The sequence below is a fragment of the Amphiura filiformis genome, chromosome 1 (assembly GCF_039555335.1).
Source record: "Amphiura filiformis chromosome 1, Afil_fr2py, whole genome shotgun sequence".
Lineage (NCBI taxonomy): Eukaryota > Metazoa > Echinodermata > Ophiuroidea > Amphilepidida > Amphiuridae > Amphiura > Amphiura filiformis.
In genome coordinates this window covers 102,375,561-102,395,757 of record NC_092628.1, presented here as the reverse complement: position 1 = coordinate 102,395,757, position 20,197 = coordinate 102,375,561, and the positions used below count along the sequence as shown (strand labels likewise).

General features: G+C 37.4%; 2 protein-coding genes across 2 annotated transcripts; one reads left to right on the top strand and one right to left on the bottom strand.

Moving 5' to 3' along the window:
* Positions 1–1,421: 1,421 nt before the first annotated feature.
* On the top strand, positions 1,422–12,355 carry LOC140161006 (cytosolic Fe-S cluster assembly factor NUBP1 homolog). The gene is made up of 10 exons (XM_072184384.1): positions 1,422–1,479; positions 3,300–3,404; positions 3,614–3,747; positions 5,373–5,474; positions 6,198–6,288; positions 7,580–7,734; positions 9,025–9,135; positions 10,142–10,244; positions 10,641–10,724; positions 11,298–12,355. Exons 1-10 carry the CDS (start codon positions 1,446–1,448, stop codon positions 11,351–11,353), a joined length of 975 nt encoding a protein of 324 aa, XP_072040485.1. The 5' UTR covers positions 1,422–1,445; the 3' UTR covers positions 11,354–12,355.
* A 648-nt stretch (positions 12,356–13,003) lies between these two features.
* LOC140165151 (uncharacterized) lies at positions 13,004–15,092 on the bottom strand. The gene is made up of 2 exons (XM_072188593.1): positions 14,367–15,092; positions 13,004–14,101 (listed from the first exon to the last, which is right to left on the bottom strand). Exons 1-2 carry the CDS (start codon positions 15,090–15,092, stop codon positions 13,004–13,006), a joined length of 1,824 nt encoding a protein of 607 aa, XP_072044694.1.
* Between the last annotated feature and the right edge of the window lie 5,105 nt (positions 15,093–20,197).

Here is a 20,197-nt window from a genome sequence, read left to right as displayed (position 1 = left end):
TAGCATATTAATTTGCATAATTTCATCATTAAAATCTGCTATTTTATTGTTTAAAACATTTATGTTATTGTAGAAAACAAACATATTGCCAATATTGTAAGACAACTCTCAGCACAACATTCAAATATTTAGGAATCAATACCCTTAAATTAGTAATGTTCACTGAACCGTAGCACCACTTCAGGGTCAGTGACAACATTTGAGATTTTCTTCTACTCAAATACCGAGTAAACCCACGCTTGGGGTATGAAACGAAAGCAGAACGTATAGCGTTGGGGTAAATGGAACAGTCGGTATGGTGTTGCCAAATTTTTTCTTGATTGAGGGAATTGTATTCTCAGCGTTCCATTTACCCCACCGTTCCATTTACCCCAATTTACCCTACAAATGTGAAATGTACTGATATGCATGTGTACCGTACATCAAAACTTTATATAGACACATCTCATAAAATAATTACCCATAGGCCTACTCCTTCATAATAATTATGAGATATTAACTCAAAATATATCCATCCAATTTTAAAACTGAAGTAGCAAAAAGAAGCCCTTATTTGTTTTGCAAATTTTGATGCCTAAAAAATAAATGTGTCTTGATAACGGAGGGAAAATGGTAAAGCATGCGCAAAATTTTAAAATATAAGATATTTGAAATATAAAGTATACCAATGTATTGATATGAATGTGTACATCAAAAAATGAATCGTGACAACTTCCTAAAAGACTTCCTTGAAAGTCAAAGGTCAGCATAAAATTCTTGTTTTTAGCTTAAAATGCATGGCGGTCATTTTTTTTCACATTTTTATTGTTTTGACTTGCTATACACAAGTTATTATTGCAACTAATATTATTTATATGAACTAGTAGGCCTACCACAATTTCAGGATAATTGCAGGAGTCAAAGGTTGGTCAGTTATCATAGCAACCACATTTCCCGCCATTTTTCAGTCGATTTTCATGGCAAAACTGAAAAACGCTTTTATATGTTTACCTTTTATTTTCAAGAGGTCATAGGTCAAAAACCTTTGGTTTCAGGAACTCATGATTCATGCTTGGTTACTTGGAGCTTGGATTATGTTTTCTTTCAGGTTATTCCACTGGGGTAAATGTAATGTAGGCCTACGTGGGAAGAATGAATAGGCCTACCGGTAGGCCTACCTGTGACTTTGGAGTCCGGACCAGCAATATTAAACAAACAACCGCTTTTATTCCAAATTGTACCCACACACAACGATTATTCAAGATCCCATCGGGGATCCCATCTGACTTGGTAAAAAAAATAGCTCGCGTGCCCAGAAATGTAGACTTTCCTTGCCCCGGACCTCCCCACAAAAATATTTCCCCGGAATATTTCAATAAAAATTAATAAATGACCATGATTATCAACTAGTGTCGTGCACCCTTATCAGGCACATATAGTGGTGTGCGCCCTTAATGTAGAATGACATGGCGACAATAATTCCAGAGAACGCACCGGCTCGTAAGGTTTTTTTTTAATTACACTTTTTGGTTGAATTCGTGTTACAATTCGCCACTTGCACAGTTCCGCCATTATGCACTATGTGCGGGAGCCTCGAACTGGCAGCATACATGAAAGGAAGAACTAGTCATGTAACATTCTGTGTAAGGTTACAGAATTCTTCCTTTCATGTATGCTGCCAGTTCGAGGCTTCCCATATAGTGCATAATGGCGGAACCGTGCAAGTGGCGAATAGCAATCAAGATGCAAGAGTTTAGAATGGTGTCTCTATTTAACTGATGTACACGGTCCATTCCATATTACATTGTGACACAATTTGTGTGGCAGTTGGTATGCCGTGCCTTATATAAATTTAAGCTTACCTACAAACCATGAAACGGCGTACACGCAGTTGTAGCTGAGACTAGTACCGGGTAGTATAGGCCGTATAAAATTAATGTTTTGGTTCTCGTCCAGAGGATTTTCATGAATTGATGAGGGAGGGAGGTTTTTTTTTTTTTTTTTTTTTTTTTTTTTTTCAATTGTAAAATTAGGATTGTCAGTAGTTTTTTTTTTTTTCCAACAGTGCTCGAGGAAACGATGAGGCCCTTTTTTTTTTTTTCAAATGTGAGATTCTGAGGGATAAACCCCCTAGAGTACCACAAAAAGACTTGGAAGTGATGCTTGTTCTCTAATATGTATGAAGATTTCATAAATAATTCCAAAGTCTAAAAAAATTGAAAAATCTAAAAAAAAAAAAAAAAATCTGACAAATCCCAGAAATTGAGGAGGGAGGGGACGAGAACCAAAATATTAATTTTACACGGCCATACCTATAAATAGGTATGTCTCAGGTTGTAGTAACTACAAATTTCGTAGTTTGAGGACTTGTTCTCAAGTTGTAGCAGGTTCCGGGAGCAGGTTCCATGTCTTCAGTGTTAATTATTTTCATTATAAATGTCACAAAATATTAATATTGACAATAATTTTAAAACAATGTGTTTGACCTCTCCATATATTCATACATTGCTCACCTGTGGGCTGTGTTTGTAAAAAATGATTACAAATGTGCATATGTGTAATTTGCAATCATTTTTGGACCCGGGGGGGCCACTCAAATATGACAGTGTACGCATGTGTGACCAAATTTTTTTCAAACACCCCCTAAACGAGTTTTACCCTACCAGCAAATTTAGCCGCTTAATAAGGTAATTTAGTGTAGAATTTACCCCCTAATGAGTTTTTGGCTGGTGAAAATGCAACAAATGTACCCTTTTTGGACTCATAATTTACCAAAAATTTGAAAAGGTACCCTAAACAAGTTGTGCAGTTTCAGAAAACTACCCTTATTCTTGAAAATCACTGTTTTTTAGACCCCAAACGCGTCACGCGCGTAACTTGCCTTTCCTAAAAAAAACACCCCCTTTTACTTGTTTTTTGGTCACGCATGCGTACAGACCATTTTTAATGTGAGTGATCCCCCCGGGTTTTTGGAGCAACAATTTCTTCGTACCGACGGCCAGGTGTGTATGTGAATGCACATTAAACACATGCACAGCACCTGTTGGAACTCACGGTCGGAGCCGGGAGTTTCAATTATTGGAACTGGCGTACCATGAGGCAACATGGTCGGATCAAATCCATGGGTTCCTACAGTCAACCATGGAAAACATGGTACTGAAAACCAGTACACCATGTTCATATGGGCCATGAGTTAGTTTGTTTACATTGCAGTAATTCCCTCAGATCAGACTCTGACTTCATCAGGACTTAAAGAAGTCAATTTACAATGTTTTGCCACTAACCTAAATGATCTTATTACCTCTCACCTTGGTTTTCAGATTGTCCAGGTACAGAAAGTGAAGATGCTGGTAAGGCATCAGCATGCCAAGGTTGCCCAAACCAGAACATCTGTGCTAGCAGTCAACCAAAGCCACCAGACCCAGGTGAGTAATAAATCAATCTTGTTTTCCTTGCTTTCCTGCCAAACAAAGTTTGGAAAGTGGACTAAGATGAGTTACCTCGTAAAGATCTTCTTGAAACTCCACTTCGTCTTGTGTCCCACGTTTCCCCTGTAATGGCTAGTGATATGTTTTGTGCAGTTCTGTTAATCTAATGTTAACTCATGCATGGCTCATGTATTCTCACTTGTCAGATATTGAAGTCATCAAAGAGAGGCTATCATCTGTAAAGCACAAGATCTTAGTTTTATCTGGTAAAGGAGGCGTGGGTAAGAGTACATTCTCTGCACACCTGGCTAGAGGACTTGCACATGATGAAAACACTCAGGTAAGCCAACCATGTGTCTTTCCAACTCCATTCTGACATGCTTTCACAAAGTTGCAAGAGCTATAGCTGGAAACAGGATATTCGCAACAACAGCTTGTGTAAAATTCAAAGTTTTTTAAATGGTGGCCTAACGAGCATTCAATCCCAGTCCAGGGTCAGAATTTCGGCATGAATCAGAGAATCAAGTCTCGTAAAGATTTCCGCAAACGTTTGTAGTTTACACAGAAGTTGATTTGCAAGAATCAAATGATTCCCGCAATTCATTCTGCAAGAATCAAGATTGATTCTCGCATTGTGAAACGAAATTCTGACCCTGCCAGTCTTAAAGATTCTCCCTGGATCAAATGCCCAGGCCACAAGTAACTTTGAAGGTTTTCCATGGGTAATATCTCAGCTAAAAGTATTCTAATAGGCTCAATATTGGATAAGAGTAATGTCCTACCAAAGGCCTCTGACTGGCAAAAAAATGGACAGTAAAATTATTTTTACTTATGGAGTTCTGACCCCCCAAAGTTGGTTCTGGATGGACGAAGTTGCATTTTGATGGCCCTAGATCTTTTAAAGTAAAGGAGGTACAAGTTTTCTGATGCCAGATTTGAATTCTGCACAAATAAGTACCCCAGGATACATACTTTTCAAAGTTGTAAAGGGTTCCCTTTATACATTTATGGATCTCCAAACGTCGTCTTGCGCGTTACGACACATTTTTTATGCTGAACCCCCTAAATTTCAAATTGATGCCACAGGAAAACGAAATGGAGTATGAAGCTCAAATTTTCGGGATTTTACTTTCTCATCAATATCTACCACCACACAGAAAAAGAAAAAAATTGAAGAGGTGCTGCGGTGCACATCCCTGGAGTTGACATGGAATGGGTCTCAAGCTTATATACAACTCTATTGTTGCACCACATTTCAATTATTGTGATATAATTTGGGGTAATTGTACCAAAACAGATTCAATTAAGTTGCAACGAATGCAGGCAAGAGCTGCTAGATATATTTGCAATGTTCCTTGGGACACATCAGGGTCTGAAGTTCTTAATCAACTCAACTGGTTGACACTTGCTGAAATAAGAAACATCCATTTGGCAGAGTTCATGTTCAGGGTTACAAACAACATACTTTCTGATAATATTTGCATGTTATTTGAGAAAAAGGAATATAATCATAATCTCAGGCGTAATCCAAATAATGTTGATGTTCCTTTTCCTTCAAATAACTTTAAGAAACGCAGTCTTTCGTACAGGGGTGCTCATCTATGGAACGATCTCTCAGCTGAAGCACAGTTGTGCGATAGATCTGCTGCGCTTCAGGAGATTGCTTTACTGTAATTATGAATTGAACTTTGCCTAAATGTTTGCTTTTGTTACCGTATTACTTTTGTCAATTGTACTTGCTTTGTATGTTTAATTTATATTTTATCACTTTGCCATATATAGTTTTTATACTTGTTTTGCATTTCCATTTACTTTTAATATCCTTGATTAATGATGTAATGTAACATGTAAATTTATGTAGCAACACGGCCCCAGGGAAGACCAGCTCAAGGGCTGATCTGGGCTTTTCCGTGTATAAATAAAATTGAAATGAAATGAAATGATACCTTACTATGACTCCTACAGGTAGCTATTCTAGACATTGACATCTGTGGTCCATCCATTCCAAGGCTGATGGGTTTAGAAGGAGAACAAGTCCACCAAAGTGGGTCAGGATGGTCTCCAGTTGTAAGTACTCAGTAATTATTTAACTTCATGTTAAGATAACTGCACACCTGAGGAGACAAACAAACAGATTGTCTGTTTTGGTTGTCTGCTCAGTAGTACAATGATTTTCATCACTTTAATTGTTCCAGTGCATTTTTGTATTGTTTACTTGTTTCTTGTTGGTCAATAAGGGAGCACGGTGGAAGGGAGCATAGTGCCAAACAGAACTGGCTGGCTCCTATTCATAATCGGAAGGTTGCAGGTTCGAGCCCCGGTGACACCATCGTGTTGTGCCCTTGAGTAAGGCACTTTATCTTAATTACTCTTCTCCACCCAGGTGTATAAATGGGTCCCGTCATTCTTTTATGCTGGGAAGGTAACAGACTCGCTGTTGAGGAGGTGTGGCGATCCCCCCACAGCAACATCTCATGGTGGAGTTTGGCCTAATCGCTAACGAAAGAGAGATGGGCACTCCGTCCTGTAAAATACAAGTTTGACTCCTTTTTGTTTCTTGATCGGTCCGTAACTCCCTGTTGTTTTTAGAGGTTTTACACTTCTGTTTGCTCTGGAGTGGGTAAATTGTAGATCAAACTTTACCTGCATCTGTGCCGACATTTGTTGTTTCTTGTTCCCCTGCATTCCGTCTGTGTTTTACCCACATCAAGTCGGTATTATCGGTATACCTCAAGTGCTCTTTTTCAGTTGCAAGAAATTGATTTAATTCTTGCTCAATTTTGTTTTCAGTATGTTGAGGATAATTTAGGTGTGATGTCAGTGGGCTTCCTTCTCAGCAGTCCTGATGATGCTGTGATATGGAGAGGACCAAAGAAAAATGGTAAGGAACAATCTTTGTTGCAATCTAGAAAATTAAATTATAGAGAGGAAACGGTCTAACAAATCGTAGAACAACAGGAGGCTACAACTGACATGTGTACATGAGTAACATTATTATTTGCGCTTTCATTATACAGGGTAGCCCCTTCAGTGACAAAGCACTGCTATTCTAGGGGGCCCTGTTACAGAGAATAACTTAAGAATATAAACAAAAGTATATTAAGAATGGAATAACATTTACAGTACCGGTACATTGTACAAAAAGGAATTGGTTAAAATATACAATTACATAATAATAATATGATTACAAAATGATCAATCCCCCTGAATATAGTTTTTAAATTGACCAATAGACATTGAATCAAAGTTTGAACGAGTATCAATGTCAATTGAGTTATTCCAAAGATTAGCTGCTCTGACATGAAAAGTTCTTAAACCAGAGTTGCTCTTGTAATGAGGAACAAGAAGTGAATTAGATGAATTTCCTCTTGTACTATAGCTATGAATAGAATGGGTAAAGCTGAATCTAGAACAAAGATAATCAGGAGCTTTCCCAGTAAGGCACTTGAATAACATAACAAGAATATGATTGTTCCAGCTTTGGTCTAATTTGAGCCACTTTAGGTCATTCATCAATGTATCAATAGGAGTTCTTATGTCAGCCGAAAGAATGATTCTTGCAAGATTGTTCATAAGAACTTGCAACCTACTGGAAAGTGTTAGAGAGCAATTAGACCAAACATGGCTACAGTAACTAAAGTGCGGCATAACAAGAGATTCAGCAAGTTTTTTCAGAATGTGATTTGGAAGAACATGACATCTGTACTTGCTTTGTTTATGTCCTTGGGGTGATACAGACTTCCTAGTTGTAGACACCCCTCCAGGGACATCAGATGAACACTTGTCCAGTGTGCACTCTTGTATTCTCTTCATTATTTATAGGTCTATCAAACAGTTATTGAGGGATGTAGATTGGGGTGATAAAAACTTCCTATAGTCTGTATAATGTATATCTTCCTTGAGTCAGTAATTTAGATATTGTTTTTATTGTATCTCTAAATGTAATGATAAACAATATAAAAGTATACATTTTCAAAAAGGAAATTATTATGCAAGGAATCTAACTAGCATAACAGATTCCTGCTAAAAATAACAGTTTTTGAGAAAATCTCAAAATTTGATTTCAATTTACTGACTCAAGGAAGGTATACAGACTATGGTGGTATATACCCCTCCAGGGACATCAGATGAACACTTATGCATTGTACACTCTTGTGTTCTCTTCACTATAGGTCTAATCAAACAGTTTTTGAGGGATGTAGATTGGGGTGATACAGACTTCTTAGTGGTAGACACACCTCCAGGGACATCAGATGAACACTTATCCATTGTACAGTATCTGAGCGAAGCCAATATTGATGGCGCTGTACTAGTAACTACACCACAGGTAAGGCACAATTCATCATAGACCTGATGCCGGGGGGATCTAACCAATTTTCATGTGTACAGCAATGGTCCATGTGCACGTCTATATGTGACCGTACAGCACAAATGAGCCGTAAATTCCCTAAATTGTATTCTGAGTTACAGTGTAAAATGTGTACGAAGGTCGTATTCATCGGTAACTTAAGCTGGCGCGACATCTATCTTATTTTGATAGTCAAACACCAATCAATAATCCTATTGTTGAAGTGGATAATAAGCTTCTACCTTAGATGGCTATAGAAATTGTAATAGCTCTGGTCTTTATTTGCTTTGGCTAAATCCTGTTCAAGTGGTGGGTTACCAGGCATTGTATTTTGTATAGGTATGTTTAACCAACAATTAACAATGAGAGAACTTTCTTAAACCTCGTTGACTTGGGGATGATTTGAAATGACCGCCAATTATGACTGTTTGATATTTATTGCCAGCATTGTGGAAAAAGCTATAATTTTGTTGAAGGAGCAAAGTTTAACAAACTATAACCCCACTTCTGGATATCGTTTGAAGTCAAATGATATACCATTTTAAAGCTTATGATGTATATTTTCTAAACACGAAATAAAACAAAATTGACCGGGAGAGGAATTTACGGCTCATTCGCCGTGAACGGTCACATATAAGGAAATTGATGTCTGCCGGGCACATTCATATGTGATGTGTCATGTTTTGGGCAGGATCGTAAATGGAGAAAAAGCCAAAAATCTGCCCGGAGAGTATTTTTTCACAATTTGGGTTTGTTGAGAATTTGTGATGTAATTAATGTTAAAAATATTGTCTGATAGTTTCAGACCGAATATAACTGGCATCTTATATTTTTTGAGACATTTTTCAAGGTAAATCCTACTCTCAACATTGTCAATAATATTTTTAAAGGCCGATATCTCAATTTCCAATTTTATAATACCACAACTTACCAACTCAATATATCTTCGCTTAGGAATGTCCGATTTCATTGGGGAAAACGACATTGTGGAGCAAATTATCTCTATATTTAAGCTATGTAAAAACCTCAAAATTGATAACCTGCCCAAAAGTGTCTCCTTTTGACATGACACGTCACATATGTGCAATCAAAATGATGTATGTAAATGGCCACCTTTGTATCCAGTGTAATGTTGATACATATACTTAAGATACCTGGGGTCCATTTCACTAAACTTTACAAAGCTTCACAAATCTCAAAATCAACCGTAACTTGTACATAGTACAGCCCATGAAACCTATAATTTGAATGTGGTATGATCTTTAACAGGAAGTAGCACTAATGGATGTAAGGAAAGAGGTCAACTTCTGTAAGAAGGTCAATCTACCTATAGTAGGTGTGGTGGAAAATATGAGTGGCTTTGTGTGCCCAAATTGCAAGGTGAGTTTTGAGCATTATAAACCTTGTGCTTTTTTATCAAAATTGAAAATAACTTTTGTTTGAGATGGGGATATATAACACCCACATGTTCTCCCTTTGTTGTTTTATTTACTTTATTGAGATACACAATACATGATTGGGAATGTTTTATGCTGTATTTTTTTTGGTGGTTGCTAAATTTGCATTCATTAGCAACAAGGTTCAAAAATGTGTCTTGATGAATGTTTAAACATTAAAATATCTTAATGGTGATGGTGAAAAGTGTGGCCTGGTGCTGTAATATACCCATGAGACAAACACTCTTGGAAGAAATGAGTGTATCAGGTGTTCAGAATATTTGTAATTGGCTTAGTTTGTTCATCATTGGTTTGATTTCCATATTGAATGAACATGCTCCCATTACGCACTGTAATCGTTATACTAAGCCATGTAAGATAGAGAGAATGGCTTATCCAGCTTTTCTCAAAACAATTTGTAGTGTATGTATGTAGTTTCATATACCGTATTGTTTGTAATAAACGCCCGGGGGGCGTTGCATTTTTCCAAAAGGGGCGTTTATTGGAAGTGAATTGTCAGTGAAAAAAGCTTAAAAATTGTGTTCAATTTCCCGATGGTGCTCCTATTAAAAGGAGGGATTCACACTATACATGATGGCGGCGCCCACGGAAAATGATATTTTCGTGGGGAATATAACAAAATTAGTGTAAGTGCATGGAATTAGTGAAAATCTACCATATTTAGGCAATGAAATGGATGGTAGTTGAGTCATAATAGGTTTTGTGACTTTTGTCCATTCAATTTAGCGATCGTGACTGACATGACTGATGCAAGTTTTAAGCTTACCGGGGCTTACCTACACGATATGTCATGGAAATGTTTGCATTTTTGTCAATTTTTCACAGAAAAATTGGAGGGGGGCGTTTATTAGAGGGGGAGCGTTTATTACAAACAATACGGTATTAATAATGTTCTACTGACTCATTCAACCAATGTGATTGGTTCACAGAATGAATCTGTGATATTCCCACCTACCACTGGAGGAGCAGAGAAGATGGCAGATAACATGAAGATTCCATTCTTAGGAAAGCTCCCATTGGACCCTAGAATAGGTGAGATAAACTTTTCAGATTTGGCAAGATGAGAAATCTAACTGGAGAAAAAACAAAAGATTGGGTTGACACACACAAGTGATTTAATTTGAAACATAACATAACATAACATGGGGTAACTCTTGGCATCAGAAATGCTTCTACTATTTGTGGCGAGTCAATGACATCAACATGATTAGGCACCTGTTTCGCGCGCACATCTATGTGGTGTCTTTCAGCACTTGTGAGTGAGCGCTTGTGGTATGAAGCTGTGCCCAGTCATATTTGCACTGACGTCAACATCACCTACGTCACCCCAAGACTTAATTGATAAGTAACAATTATGAAGTAAACCCTGCAGAGAGCAGATAAATAATTTGCCAGAATGAGATATTAAACTTTTTGTTTTTGACACAGGTAAATGTTGTGATGAGGGTAAATCTTTCCTCTCAGAGATGCCAGATTCTCCTGCAGCTCAAGCATATCAACAAATTATACAGAGTAAGTTTGTGACATATTTGTGCCTTTCTCCATTCCAAAGTAATTATAATACTATCTTCATGGCTGCTTAGAGATTGGTGTAAATAGAAACAAAATGCAGCGATTTATAGTGTGCTACACACAGGCATAAACCATGCCTCAACACAAACTTTACAGGAGTTCACTGTGACTTAAGACACACCATATCATTTAGCTACAATCAGGGACTTACAGCTAAAATGCTCACACCCTATACATACCACAATAAACTATCACAACCAGTATCTCCCCCATCCCCATATGGGTATAATTATAACCATCTGGATATTATTATTATAACTACCTGGATATTAGTCCAGTGTGATCACTTCAGTGTAATAACAGAGGTCATATTGCTTAGAGAATTATACTTAACAATAACCATGAACAAGCAAAGATTAAATGTTTGGAAAACAACAAATTTGCCACTAATTGAGTTATGGTACAGTATCTGGTGAGAGGAATTACAGACAACAAAATTTAACCCAATATTATTTTGTCCAGTTAGTTTGCAGTTTTAAGACATACATGTACAACCTTTTCTTCATTTTTCAGGAATAAAACAGTTTTGTCAGAAGAGCAAAGATGACGAATCCATGGACTTGACATGATATCAGTTTTGTTTTAAAAGGAAATTGAGGAATGGATGTATACCGTAAAACCTCGTCTACAAGCATATATAGTGTTTTTGATGAAAGCTAAGTCCATACGAAACTAGCGTAAATATGCCAATACAAAAGATTGGTCTTACAATAAAACTTGTTCGTATATGCTCGGATGTGTCATTTATTTGCTCAAACTCCAGAATGGCACCTGGATTAATTTAGCTTTCATCAGAAGCATTCTATATGCTTATAGACGAGGTTTTACGGTATATGGATTTTGAAGGAACTATACACTCAATCTGAAAAATACTGTTGGAATCCAATAGATTGTCATGATGGGAACCAAATTACATGCATTTGAACTGTTTCAGCAGAAGCTGCTATCAAATGATCATTTGTTTACCCAGGTTAGTCCATATATCAAGGGTTGAGAGAGCCTCAAAGCCTCAACTCACAATCACCTGCTCCCACAAAATGAGCATACACTCGCCAGTGCACTGCCATAGCAATTGGGTGAAAATAATTTTTGAATATATCGTGCTGTACTGGTACGCTCACACGGTACCTCTGCATTGAACCATATCATGCTGATCACTCGCACCTGTACGATTAGTATCTTTGAAAAGACCGGCATTGTATTCAATCTACGATTGCAGACATACACAGGTGATGAGTGCAACCTGCTTGTAGAGCAGCGCGGTATATTCAAAATTGTTTTCACCTATTGCTATGGTAGTTAATGCGATTTATTACGTCACTTCGCCAGCATTAGAAGATACGGTCAATTATTCATGACAAAAATCAATAGAAAACAAATGACATTGTGGAGGAAATATTGATTTTGAAGACCAAAGCAAGGAGCCAACTTTATGCTCATTTTGTGAGAGCTGGTCATAGTAACTTATGTCTTTTTGGTTCTGAACCCTCGATATATAGGGGACATTTGGGTCCATGGAAAATCCATGGTCCAGACTCCAGACCTATGCAAAATGCACAAGCTGCCTTGCTTAGCCTATAAAAAAAGCATGCTGGCCTAATAATTAAAAGGAAGAATTGCAAGAAATAGAAAGAGGTGTCTTAGTTCTTCGTGGTCAATACGGTTCCACTTCTCAAAATGCCGCGCAAACCCTCTAAGAGTTGTGTTTGGCTTGATGGACTTGTTAGCCATCTTCTCCAGAGTGTTCCATAGGTTCAAGTCTGCTTTTCATTGATTCATCAACTGTGCCACAAACATAATGGTTTCAATTTGAATGAAAATGTCATGTACAATAAAGCATATACCGCATTGGATACTAAACCAGTAATCTATGCAGAATAATAATAATAATAATAATAAATAAAATTTATAAAGCGCCTTATAATGTAAAAACAAACTCAAAGCGCTGAACAAGCTTAAAAACCATTAAAATATACCATAGATTTACATGAGAACAACATATTAAACAAAATTAAAAGTTAACTACAAGATTAAAATGCACTTAATTTACACTTAAATAGATTTACCAATGAAACATGTTAAGAATCAATAAAAGTCAATAATATACAAATTATTCATGAACAACTTTAAAAAACATACAATTGCAGAAAAAATATTAGCACGGAGAAATCACACAGCGATGCAATCGCAATAGCAGCCTAAAAGTATGGTGTGGGTAGCTAACAAGAACTAAACAGGTGTGTCTTTAAGTCCTTTTTGAAAGTGTTTAAGTTCTTGTTAGCACGTAATGTAGATGGCATACCGTTCCATACCTTTGGCGCTGCCATTGCAAAAGCCCGTTCACCATAAAATTTGGTTTTGGGGATCTTTGGTGGGCATAAAAGAACTTCTGAAGCCGATCTCAGGGACCTCCGTGGCTTGCGCTCTTTAACGAGGTCTAATAAGTACACCGGAGCTAACCCGTGCAGTGCCTTGAAAGTGAGCAAAGCGATCTTATACGCAATACACTGTTGCACGGGCAGCCAATGGAGGTCCCTAAGAACAGGCTTCATATGTTCTCGCTTTCCGCATTTGGTTACAAGTCGTGCCGCGGAATTCTGTACTCTTTGTAATTTCGCGAGTTGATATTCCTGAAGACCGTACAGCAATGTGTTACACGAGTCTAACCGAGAAGAAACAAATGCATGGACGAGGCGTTCCACAGACTCCTTGTCAAGATAACGGCGAAGTTGTCCAATCCGGTAAATGACAAATGATGCAGCTCGAACGACACTATTTACGTGATCTTTCATGTCCAAGGAACCTTCAAATAGTACACCAAGACTTTTTGCTACTCGCGATGTCTCAAGTTCAGACGTGCCGATGGTGATTTTCGGGAAAGACGGTGTTTTCACGAATTTGGAACTAATGTGAATCACCTCCGTCTTGGAGTCATTCAACACCAGTCTATTCACAGCAGTCCATGTCTTGATGTCAAGGAGACAGCGCTCCAGCCGAGGGATGACAGATTCACGTTCGCTTGGATGGAGAAGCAGGTATAGTTGCGTGTCATCCGCATAAGTCATAAAATTGATGTCATGTGCATCAATGACATCACCAAGAGGAGCAGAGAACAGTGTGAATAGAAGTGGACCATTTACCGATCCTTGAGGGACACCCTCGTCGAGACAGGTACTATCAGATGTCTCACCCTTTATGACAACTGTTTGATATCTGTTCTTCAGATATGATTCGTACCACTTAAGTGCTGTTCCACGTATACCATATCTCTTACGTGAGACGTTCGAGCAAAGCATGATGGGAAAGCGTGTCAAACGCTGCAGAGAAATCAAGTAAGATTAGAACAGCCTCGAGGTGTTTGTCTGCAGCTAGAAGGATATCATTATGGATTCTTGTGAGAGCAGTTTCTGTCGAGTGGTATTTTCGGTAAGCCGACTGGTTAGATGCATACAGATTATTGTTCACGAGATATTCTGTCAATTGGGTAGCCGATACACGCTCAATTGTCTTTGATAGGAACTTAAGATTTGAGATCGGCCGATAGTTTTTCATATCGTTTCTGTCACAGTTGGCTTTCTTTACCAGGGGAGTAACTTGCGCTACTTTCAGAGATGGGGGCATCAGACCAGAGAGCAGTGAAGAATTTATGATGTTAGTCAAATGCGGTAGGAGTGGATCCAAGCATTTCTTCAGCAGATCTGTAGGGATTGGATCCAAGGGGCAAGATTTTGTTGCCGATTTCAGCAAAATCTGATGGACGTCCTCAGGTGACACTTCGCGAAACGCAGTGAATGTACTCTCACATGACTCAGACAAAGTGATGGACAACTCAGGAGGATCAAAGTTGTCAAGCTTATCCAGGAGTTTACACACTTTCTCCTTGAAATAATGTGCAAAGTTGTTTGCGAGATCTGTGCGACATGAATGATCCGGCAGAACAGTAGATGTAGTTGATTTGCTGAGTTTGTCAACAATCTTGAACAGCTGTCGATCATCACATGCGGCGATTTTAGCACGATGGTATTCACACTTTGCATCCTCAACTTTCTTGCGATGGTCTTTGCAGTACTGCGTATATACTTGGCGATCAACTTCTAGCCCAGTCTTTAACCACTTCCGCTCATATCGCCGCTTTATACGTTTTGACTCACGCAGGTTCTCATCAAACCACGGCGAATTCGGTCTATGCACGATGGTCCGTGTTTTCATAGGAGCATGAATATTTAGCAGGCCAGACAAAATGGATTCATATTGATCGACGAGAATTGAAGGATCATCAAATGCGTCTTGAGAAGCATTACCGAGCATGTGGGAGGATGTCACTATGTCTCTCTTGAAACTGTTCACATCTATGGCGCGAAAATTACGCGATCGGACTTCCACTGTTACCTGAGCAGGTTCTTGAATATCCAGAAGACATTTGATGGCTTTGTGATCTGAAGGTAAGCCATGTACAACAGTCACATCAGAGACAAGTTCATCGGACACTTTCGCGAGATGAAAAGGTCCAAAGTATGGCCACTACGGTGTGTTGCTTCCTGGACGTGTTGACGAAGTCCGGAAGAATCCAAAAGATCCAAGAACCTAATCGCATCTCGATCAGGCGCATCATCAACGTGAAAGTTTAAATCACCGGTGATTAAAAGCCGACCAGGGACGATGGTAAGTGACTCAAGAAGCTGTGGAAACTCACTCATAAACAGTTTTACTGTCAACTTATTTTCCTTTGATGGTGGTGGAATCCTGTATAGACAGAATCCTGTATAGACTTCAGCAACTTTTGAAATCCGACCATTACCATCGACACCTCACACCTCACAAGAAGCATGCAAGGTTGCATTACAGCAGCAGTTGTGAACAGTGATGGAGGACACATGAAGTATGAAGTAAACTGCATTTGACATGACTGAGAGTAAAGAATGAATCCATGGTAACAAGAGTATCATGAGATTGAAATAAACAGGTTCAATAAAAGTTATCCCTGAGTCAGTGAAGAAAACATTATGAATTTATAGCATGTTTATTGGCTTTGCACTTTTGAATAGGGGCTACTGAACTTTATGAAATCCGACCCTTTACCATTGATATGCTTGTAGCTTTTTTCAATAAGATGGCAGAGCAACAATTGAGGTGTCAAAATTTGCAGGATGAAGGTGTAACATTTTTAAAAAGGGAGCATTTATTAGAAGTGAATTTCCAATCAAAAAAACTCAAAATACCACTTCCAGAATCGTAAAATACGAATTGCCCTTTGAAATACATGGCCTATGTGGGCGCCACATTTTATTAGAAAATACCGGTACTACAAATCTGTTAGGTGCATTTTCATGCAAGAATGTGATTTTTAGTTAGCTATAATGAAAATTCAAGTTAGAGTATAGGATTTGCCCATAATGCAATTTCACAATCATGACATGCCTGTTTTAAACTTCTTTACTTACCATGCTTACATGCTATGGCATGGCAATTTCTGCATTTCGGTCATGTTTTCTTTGAAAAAAAGGGGGCATCAATAATTAGAGAGGACACAGCATATACATTAAAAATTGTTCAATCAAAGAAATCACACGAACACATTGAAGTGAATATTCTTCTTAGAAGGCAATAATTTAATTTTCATGATTATGATACAAATCCATAATGATATTTGAAATATACATCAGACTGAAAACAATTTAAACACAAATATACCAGACAATTATAATGAAATGTCCCGGACATGCAAAGGTATTATTTTGATCATTTATATCAAAATTTCGTAGGAAAAAACCCAAATGAGTGCATGGTGCCAACTCCATCAGTCCCAGTCAACAACCTGCACCTCGATGGTTAAGAAACCAACATACGCCTGAGACAAGACAATGCATAAATACCACTGATATCCTGGCTGTTAATAACTGCCCCTCTTGAATGTTCTGATAATCCCTTATCTATTACAGAGCTTCTGTCTGGGTGAATTCTCCCCGTAGTGCCGCCACTGGATAAGATTACAAAATGGGCTAAAGGAATAAAATGTAGAAATCTGGGCAACAAAAAACATGAATTCCTGTTTATTAAGAGGAAAATTCTCATGTCTGTACACTGCTTGTACATCATACATGTATGCCATGTGCAATGGCGGCGCCAGGAATTTTTTTCCGGCGGGGGGGCATTGAGGGGCAAAGTGAATTTCAGGGGGGGCAAAATTGTGCGCAAAATTACTGCAAAAAGGTAAAATTGTCATAATTTTGGGTTTTTACTGGGGGAAACGGGGGCAAGAACTCTGACCGGGGGGCATTTGCCCCCTCATGCCCCCCCTGTGGCACTGCCACTGGCCATGTGTTCACTGTTCAGACAACATAGTAATCCTATCAATTACTAATCTCTTCATCAACTTTTGATTTAACTGACTTCTTGGTCATTTATTGCTTACTATTTTAGCATCAGCAGAAATATGCCTATTGAACTCCACAAGTGCATTTCATTTTTCCCAATGCATGCCAGGAGTGCTCAAAGCATTGCATTCACTCTTACCATGCGTAGATGCATTAGGCCCCAAAAAAATAATTGTTTGTTGTCCTCCACAGCTTTGAAAGAGGAAGTGCAAATTTGGCGTATTCCTGGACCTAGCTAGAGCTAAATGCTACAATCATTCATGGTGACTTTAAGGCGATCTAGAATGAGCGTTTATGGCGTTCGACAGTATTTTTGTGGGACATGAGAGCACCTCAGGCGGAATTGCATTCTGAATACTGAAGCATGTCTTTCTGATATCAAATAATTTTCATTTTTGAAATTCACGATATAATACTAATTTTATGACAAATTATTAAAATTTGATATTTTTCAAATTTTTGATATATAACAGTCCTCGAAATAAATTTTATAAATCTAATGATATATTCTTAAAGTGTATGTAGCTGGGAGGAAAAGCCGACGATCAATTGAAAATTGTGACCTTTTATATTGAAGATATGGATTTTTTTCCCAAAAAGACCTATTTTTTTTTGGTGTTTTGGGAAAAAAAATCCATATCTTCAATACGAAAGGTCAAAATTTTCAATTGATCGTCAGCTTTTCATCCCACCTACATAAACTTTAAGTATAAATCATCAGATTTATAAAGTTTACTTCAAGTACTGTTAAATATCAAAAATATCAATTTTAATGATTTGCCATAAAATGTGTATTACATTGCTAATTTCAAAAATCAAAATTATTTGATATCAGAAGGACATTCTTCGTATTCAGAATGCAATTCGATATGTCTGATGTGCTCTAATGTCCCACAATAAATACTGTCCAAACGTTCATATATACCCCTTCCCTTAAAAAAACCCAACATTTTTATGCAAAGTTATAATTTGTGTTCATGTCATAGTCTTTTAATGATTTCAAAATGGATATAAATCCAATGTATTTTGAAGTCATTAGTAATATTAGACTATGACATGAACACAAAATATAACTTTGCATTAATGGGGTTTTTTTGGGGGGGGGGGGCTTTTTATTTTAAACCATGAACAAACCTAACATTTTAATAGCTCTAGCTAGATCCAGAGATACTCCAAATCTGAAAAAAAAAATTGATTTAAAAAAAAAAAAATGGTGGAGGACAAACAAACAACTTTTTTTTTGGCCTTAGAGAGACATACATGTACTTACTGCTAATACACCCATAGTGTTAACTTTTGCATACAGTGATAACCTGGACTCACCAACTACAGATCTATGTGTTATTGGTTAGTCCTAAAGAATTTTGAATAAGTGGAAGAAACGGAATTTAATTAGAGTAAAACAAATATTGATTTTTTTTTAAATTTAAAATGGAAAGAATAGTTTAGGCTTCTGTGGAATTTGAATTGGTCCATGTTGGAACTTTGGAATTGGAACTTTCCATATATATTTCCCCTCACAAAAATATTCTTACAATTGTAAATAATTATTTGTATACTTTATGTAGCACACATGTACAGACCATCTCAAAGTGATAAGAACATGTAGGCCTACATGTCACCTTTTTAAAGTTCATCTACTCGTTGCAATTTTAAGTCGTGTCAGAGGGAAGCATGACCCAGCAATGTTTGCACTCAAATATTGAGACAAATAAATCTGACACGCAAAAAGAATGGTATGGTTTCTATAAAGGAGATCCCAAGGTTTGATGTGGAGTGTCATTTCTGCCCCATGTGCATTATTTTTCTTGGGATGGGGAAAATACCCCAATTTTATTAAATGAGTTATTGGCCTGAGAACAGCAACTGAGGAAGTTGAACTGTGGAAAAGTACATCAAAATGCAACACAACACCTAAATTCATGTTATAAATGTTCAATTAACAATAAATTCTGGTCATTTGAAGAGGATCCAATGTTGCATTTGGAAGAAGCAGGCATATTAATAAACATCAAAATTGATGTGTAGCAATCAATTTGATACAGTCAGTTAATGGATACCTGCAAAGGAAATGGTAGCTTTTGACAAATTTATAGCTTAGTCATTGACAATTTCGCTCTTTGACTTTCAAAATCAAAACATTGTGCTCCAACATAACACTAGTTTTAACAATCACAGATTTATAGACCCAAGACAGGTTAATCAACAGAATACTAACTTTAGACATCCAAACCTATTTCCAGTACAAAAAGGGCATAAAAACACCATACCACAGAACAGATAGAAAATCCCAACATTTCCCTTTAACAAAAGTGTGCATACTCATGGAAAGTTTGGAAACAAATCCAACTTGCTTACAGGTCGTAAGGTTAACAGAAATTTTATATTATCTTTAATTTTATACAATTACACATACAAGCACTTAAACTTTGGTACATCATATTACATTTAAACAGCACATTGGGAACAAAGTAAATTTTGTTCATTCATGCAAATAATGAAATGTGATGACTATTATAAACATTTAAAACAATTTTGTACTTTTAAAATACTTATGAAGTAATAAATACATGTTTTCTCCAACACATTCTTGCACTGTCATCCTTCAAATTCACAGCGAAGTGGTTATGTAACTCCCTGGTAACTGGATCATGCACCTTTTGGAGTTGATAGTACATGCCATAGACTTCGTGTTGCGATCATTTTGATCGTGGTGTAGAACTCAAAAGCGTGATCCAGTTGATATGGTGATAATCGGATTACACGTAACACTTCGCTGGCGAATTACAATTTACTAAAAATACCAAACTTTACCATTACATTCATATCTTGCAAATACTATGAACATGCATGTTTTTGATACATGTATGGGCTCAGCATACATATATGTACTCAGTGACAGTCACTGTAATATACTCTTTTGATGACTACCAGACTGACCAGTATATGAAGAGCTTGTTTCCAAACCATGGTAAGTACACAAACACATGTTTCTGATTTACATGTACCTGTGCGAAAAAACAGTGCGATATTCCAATG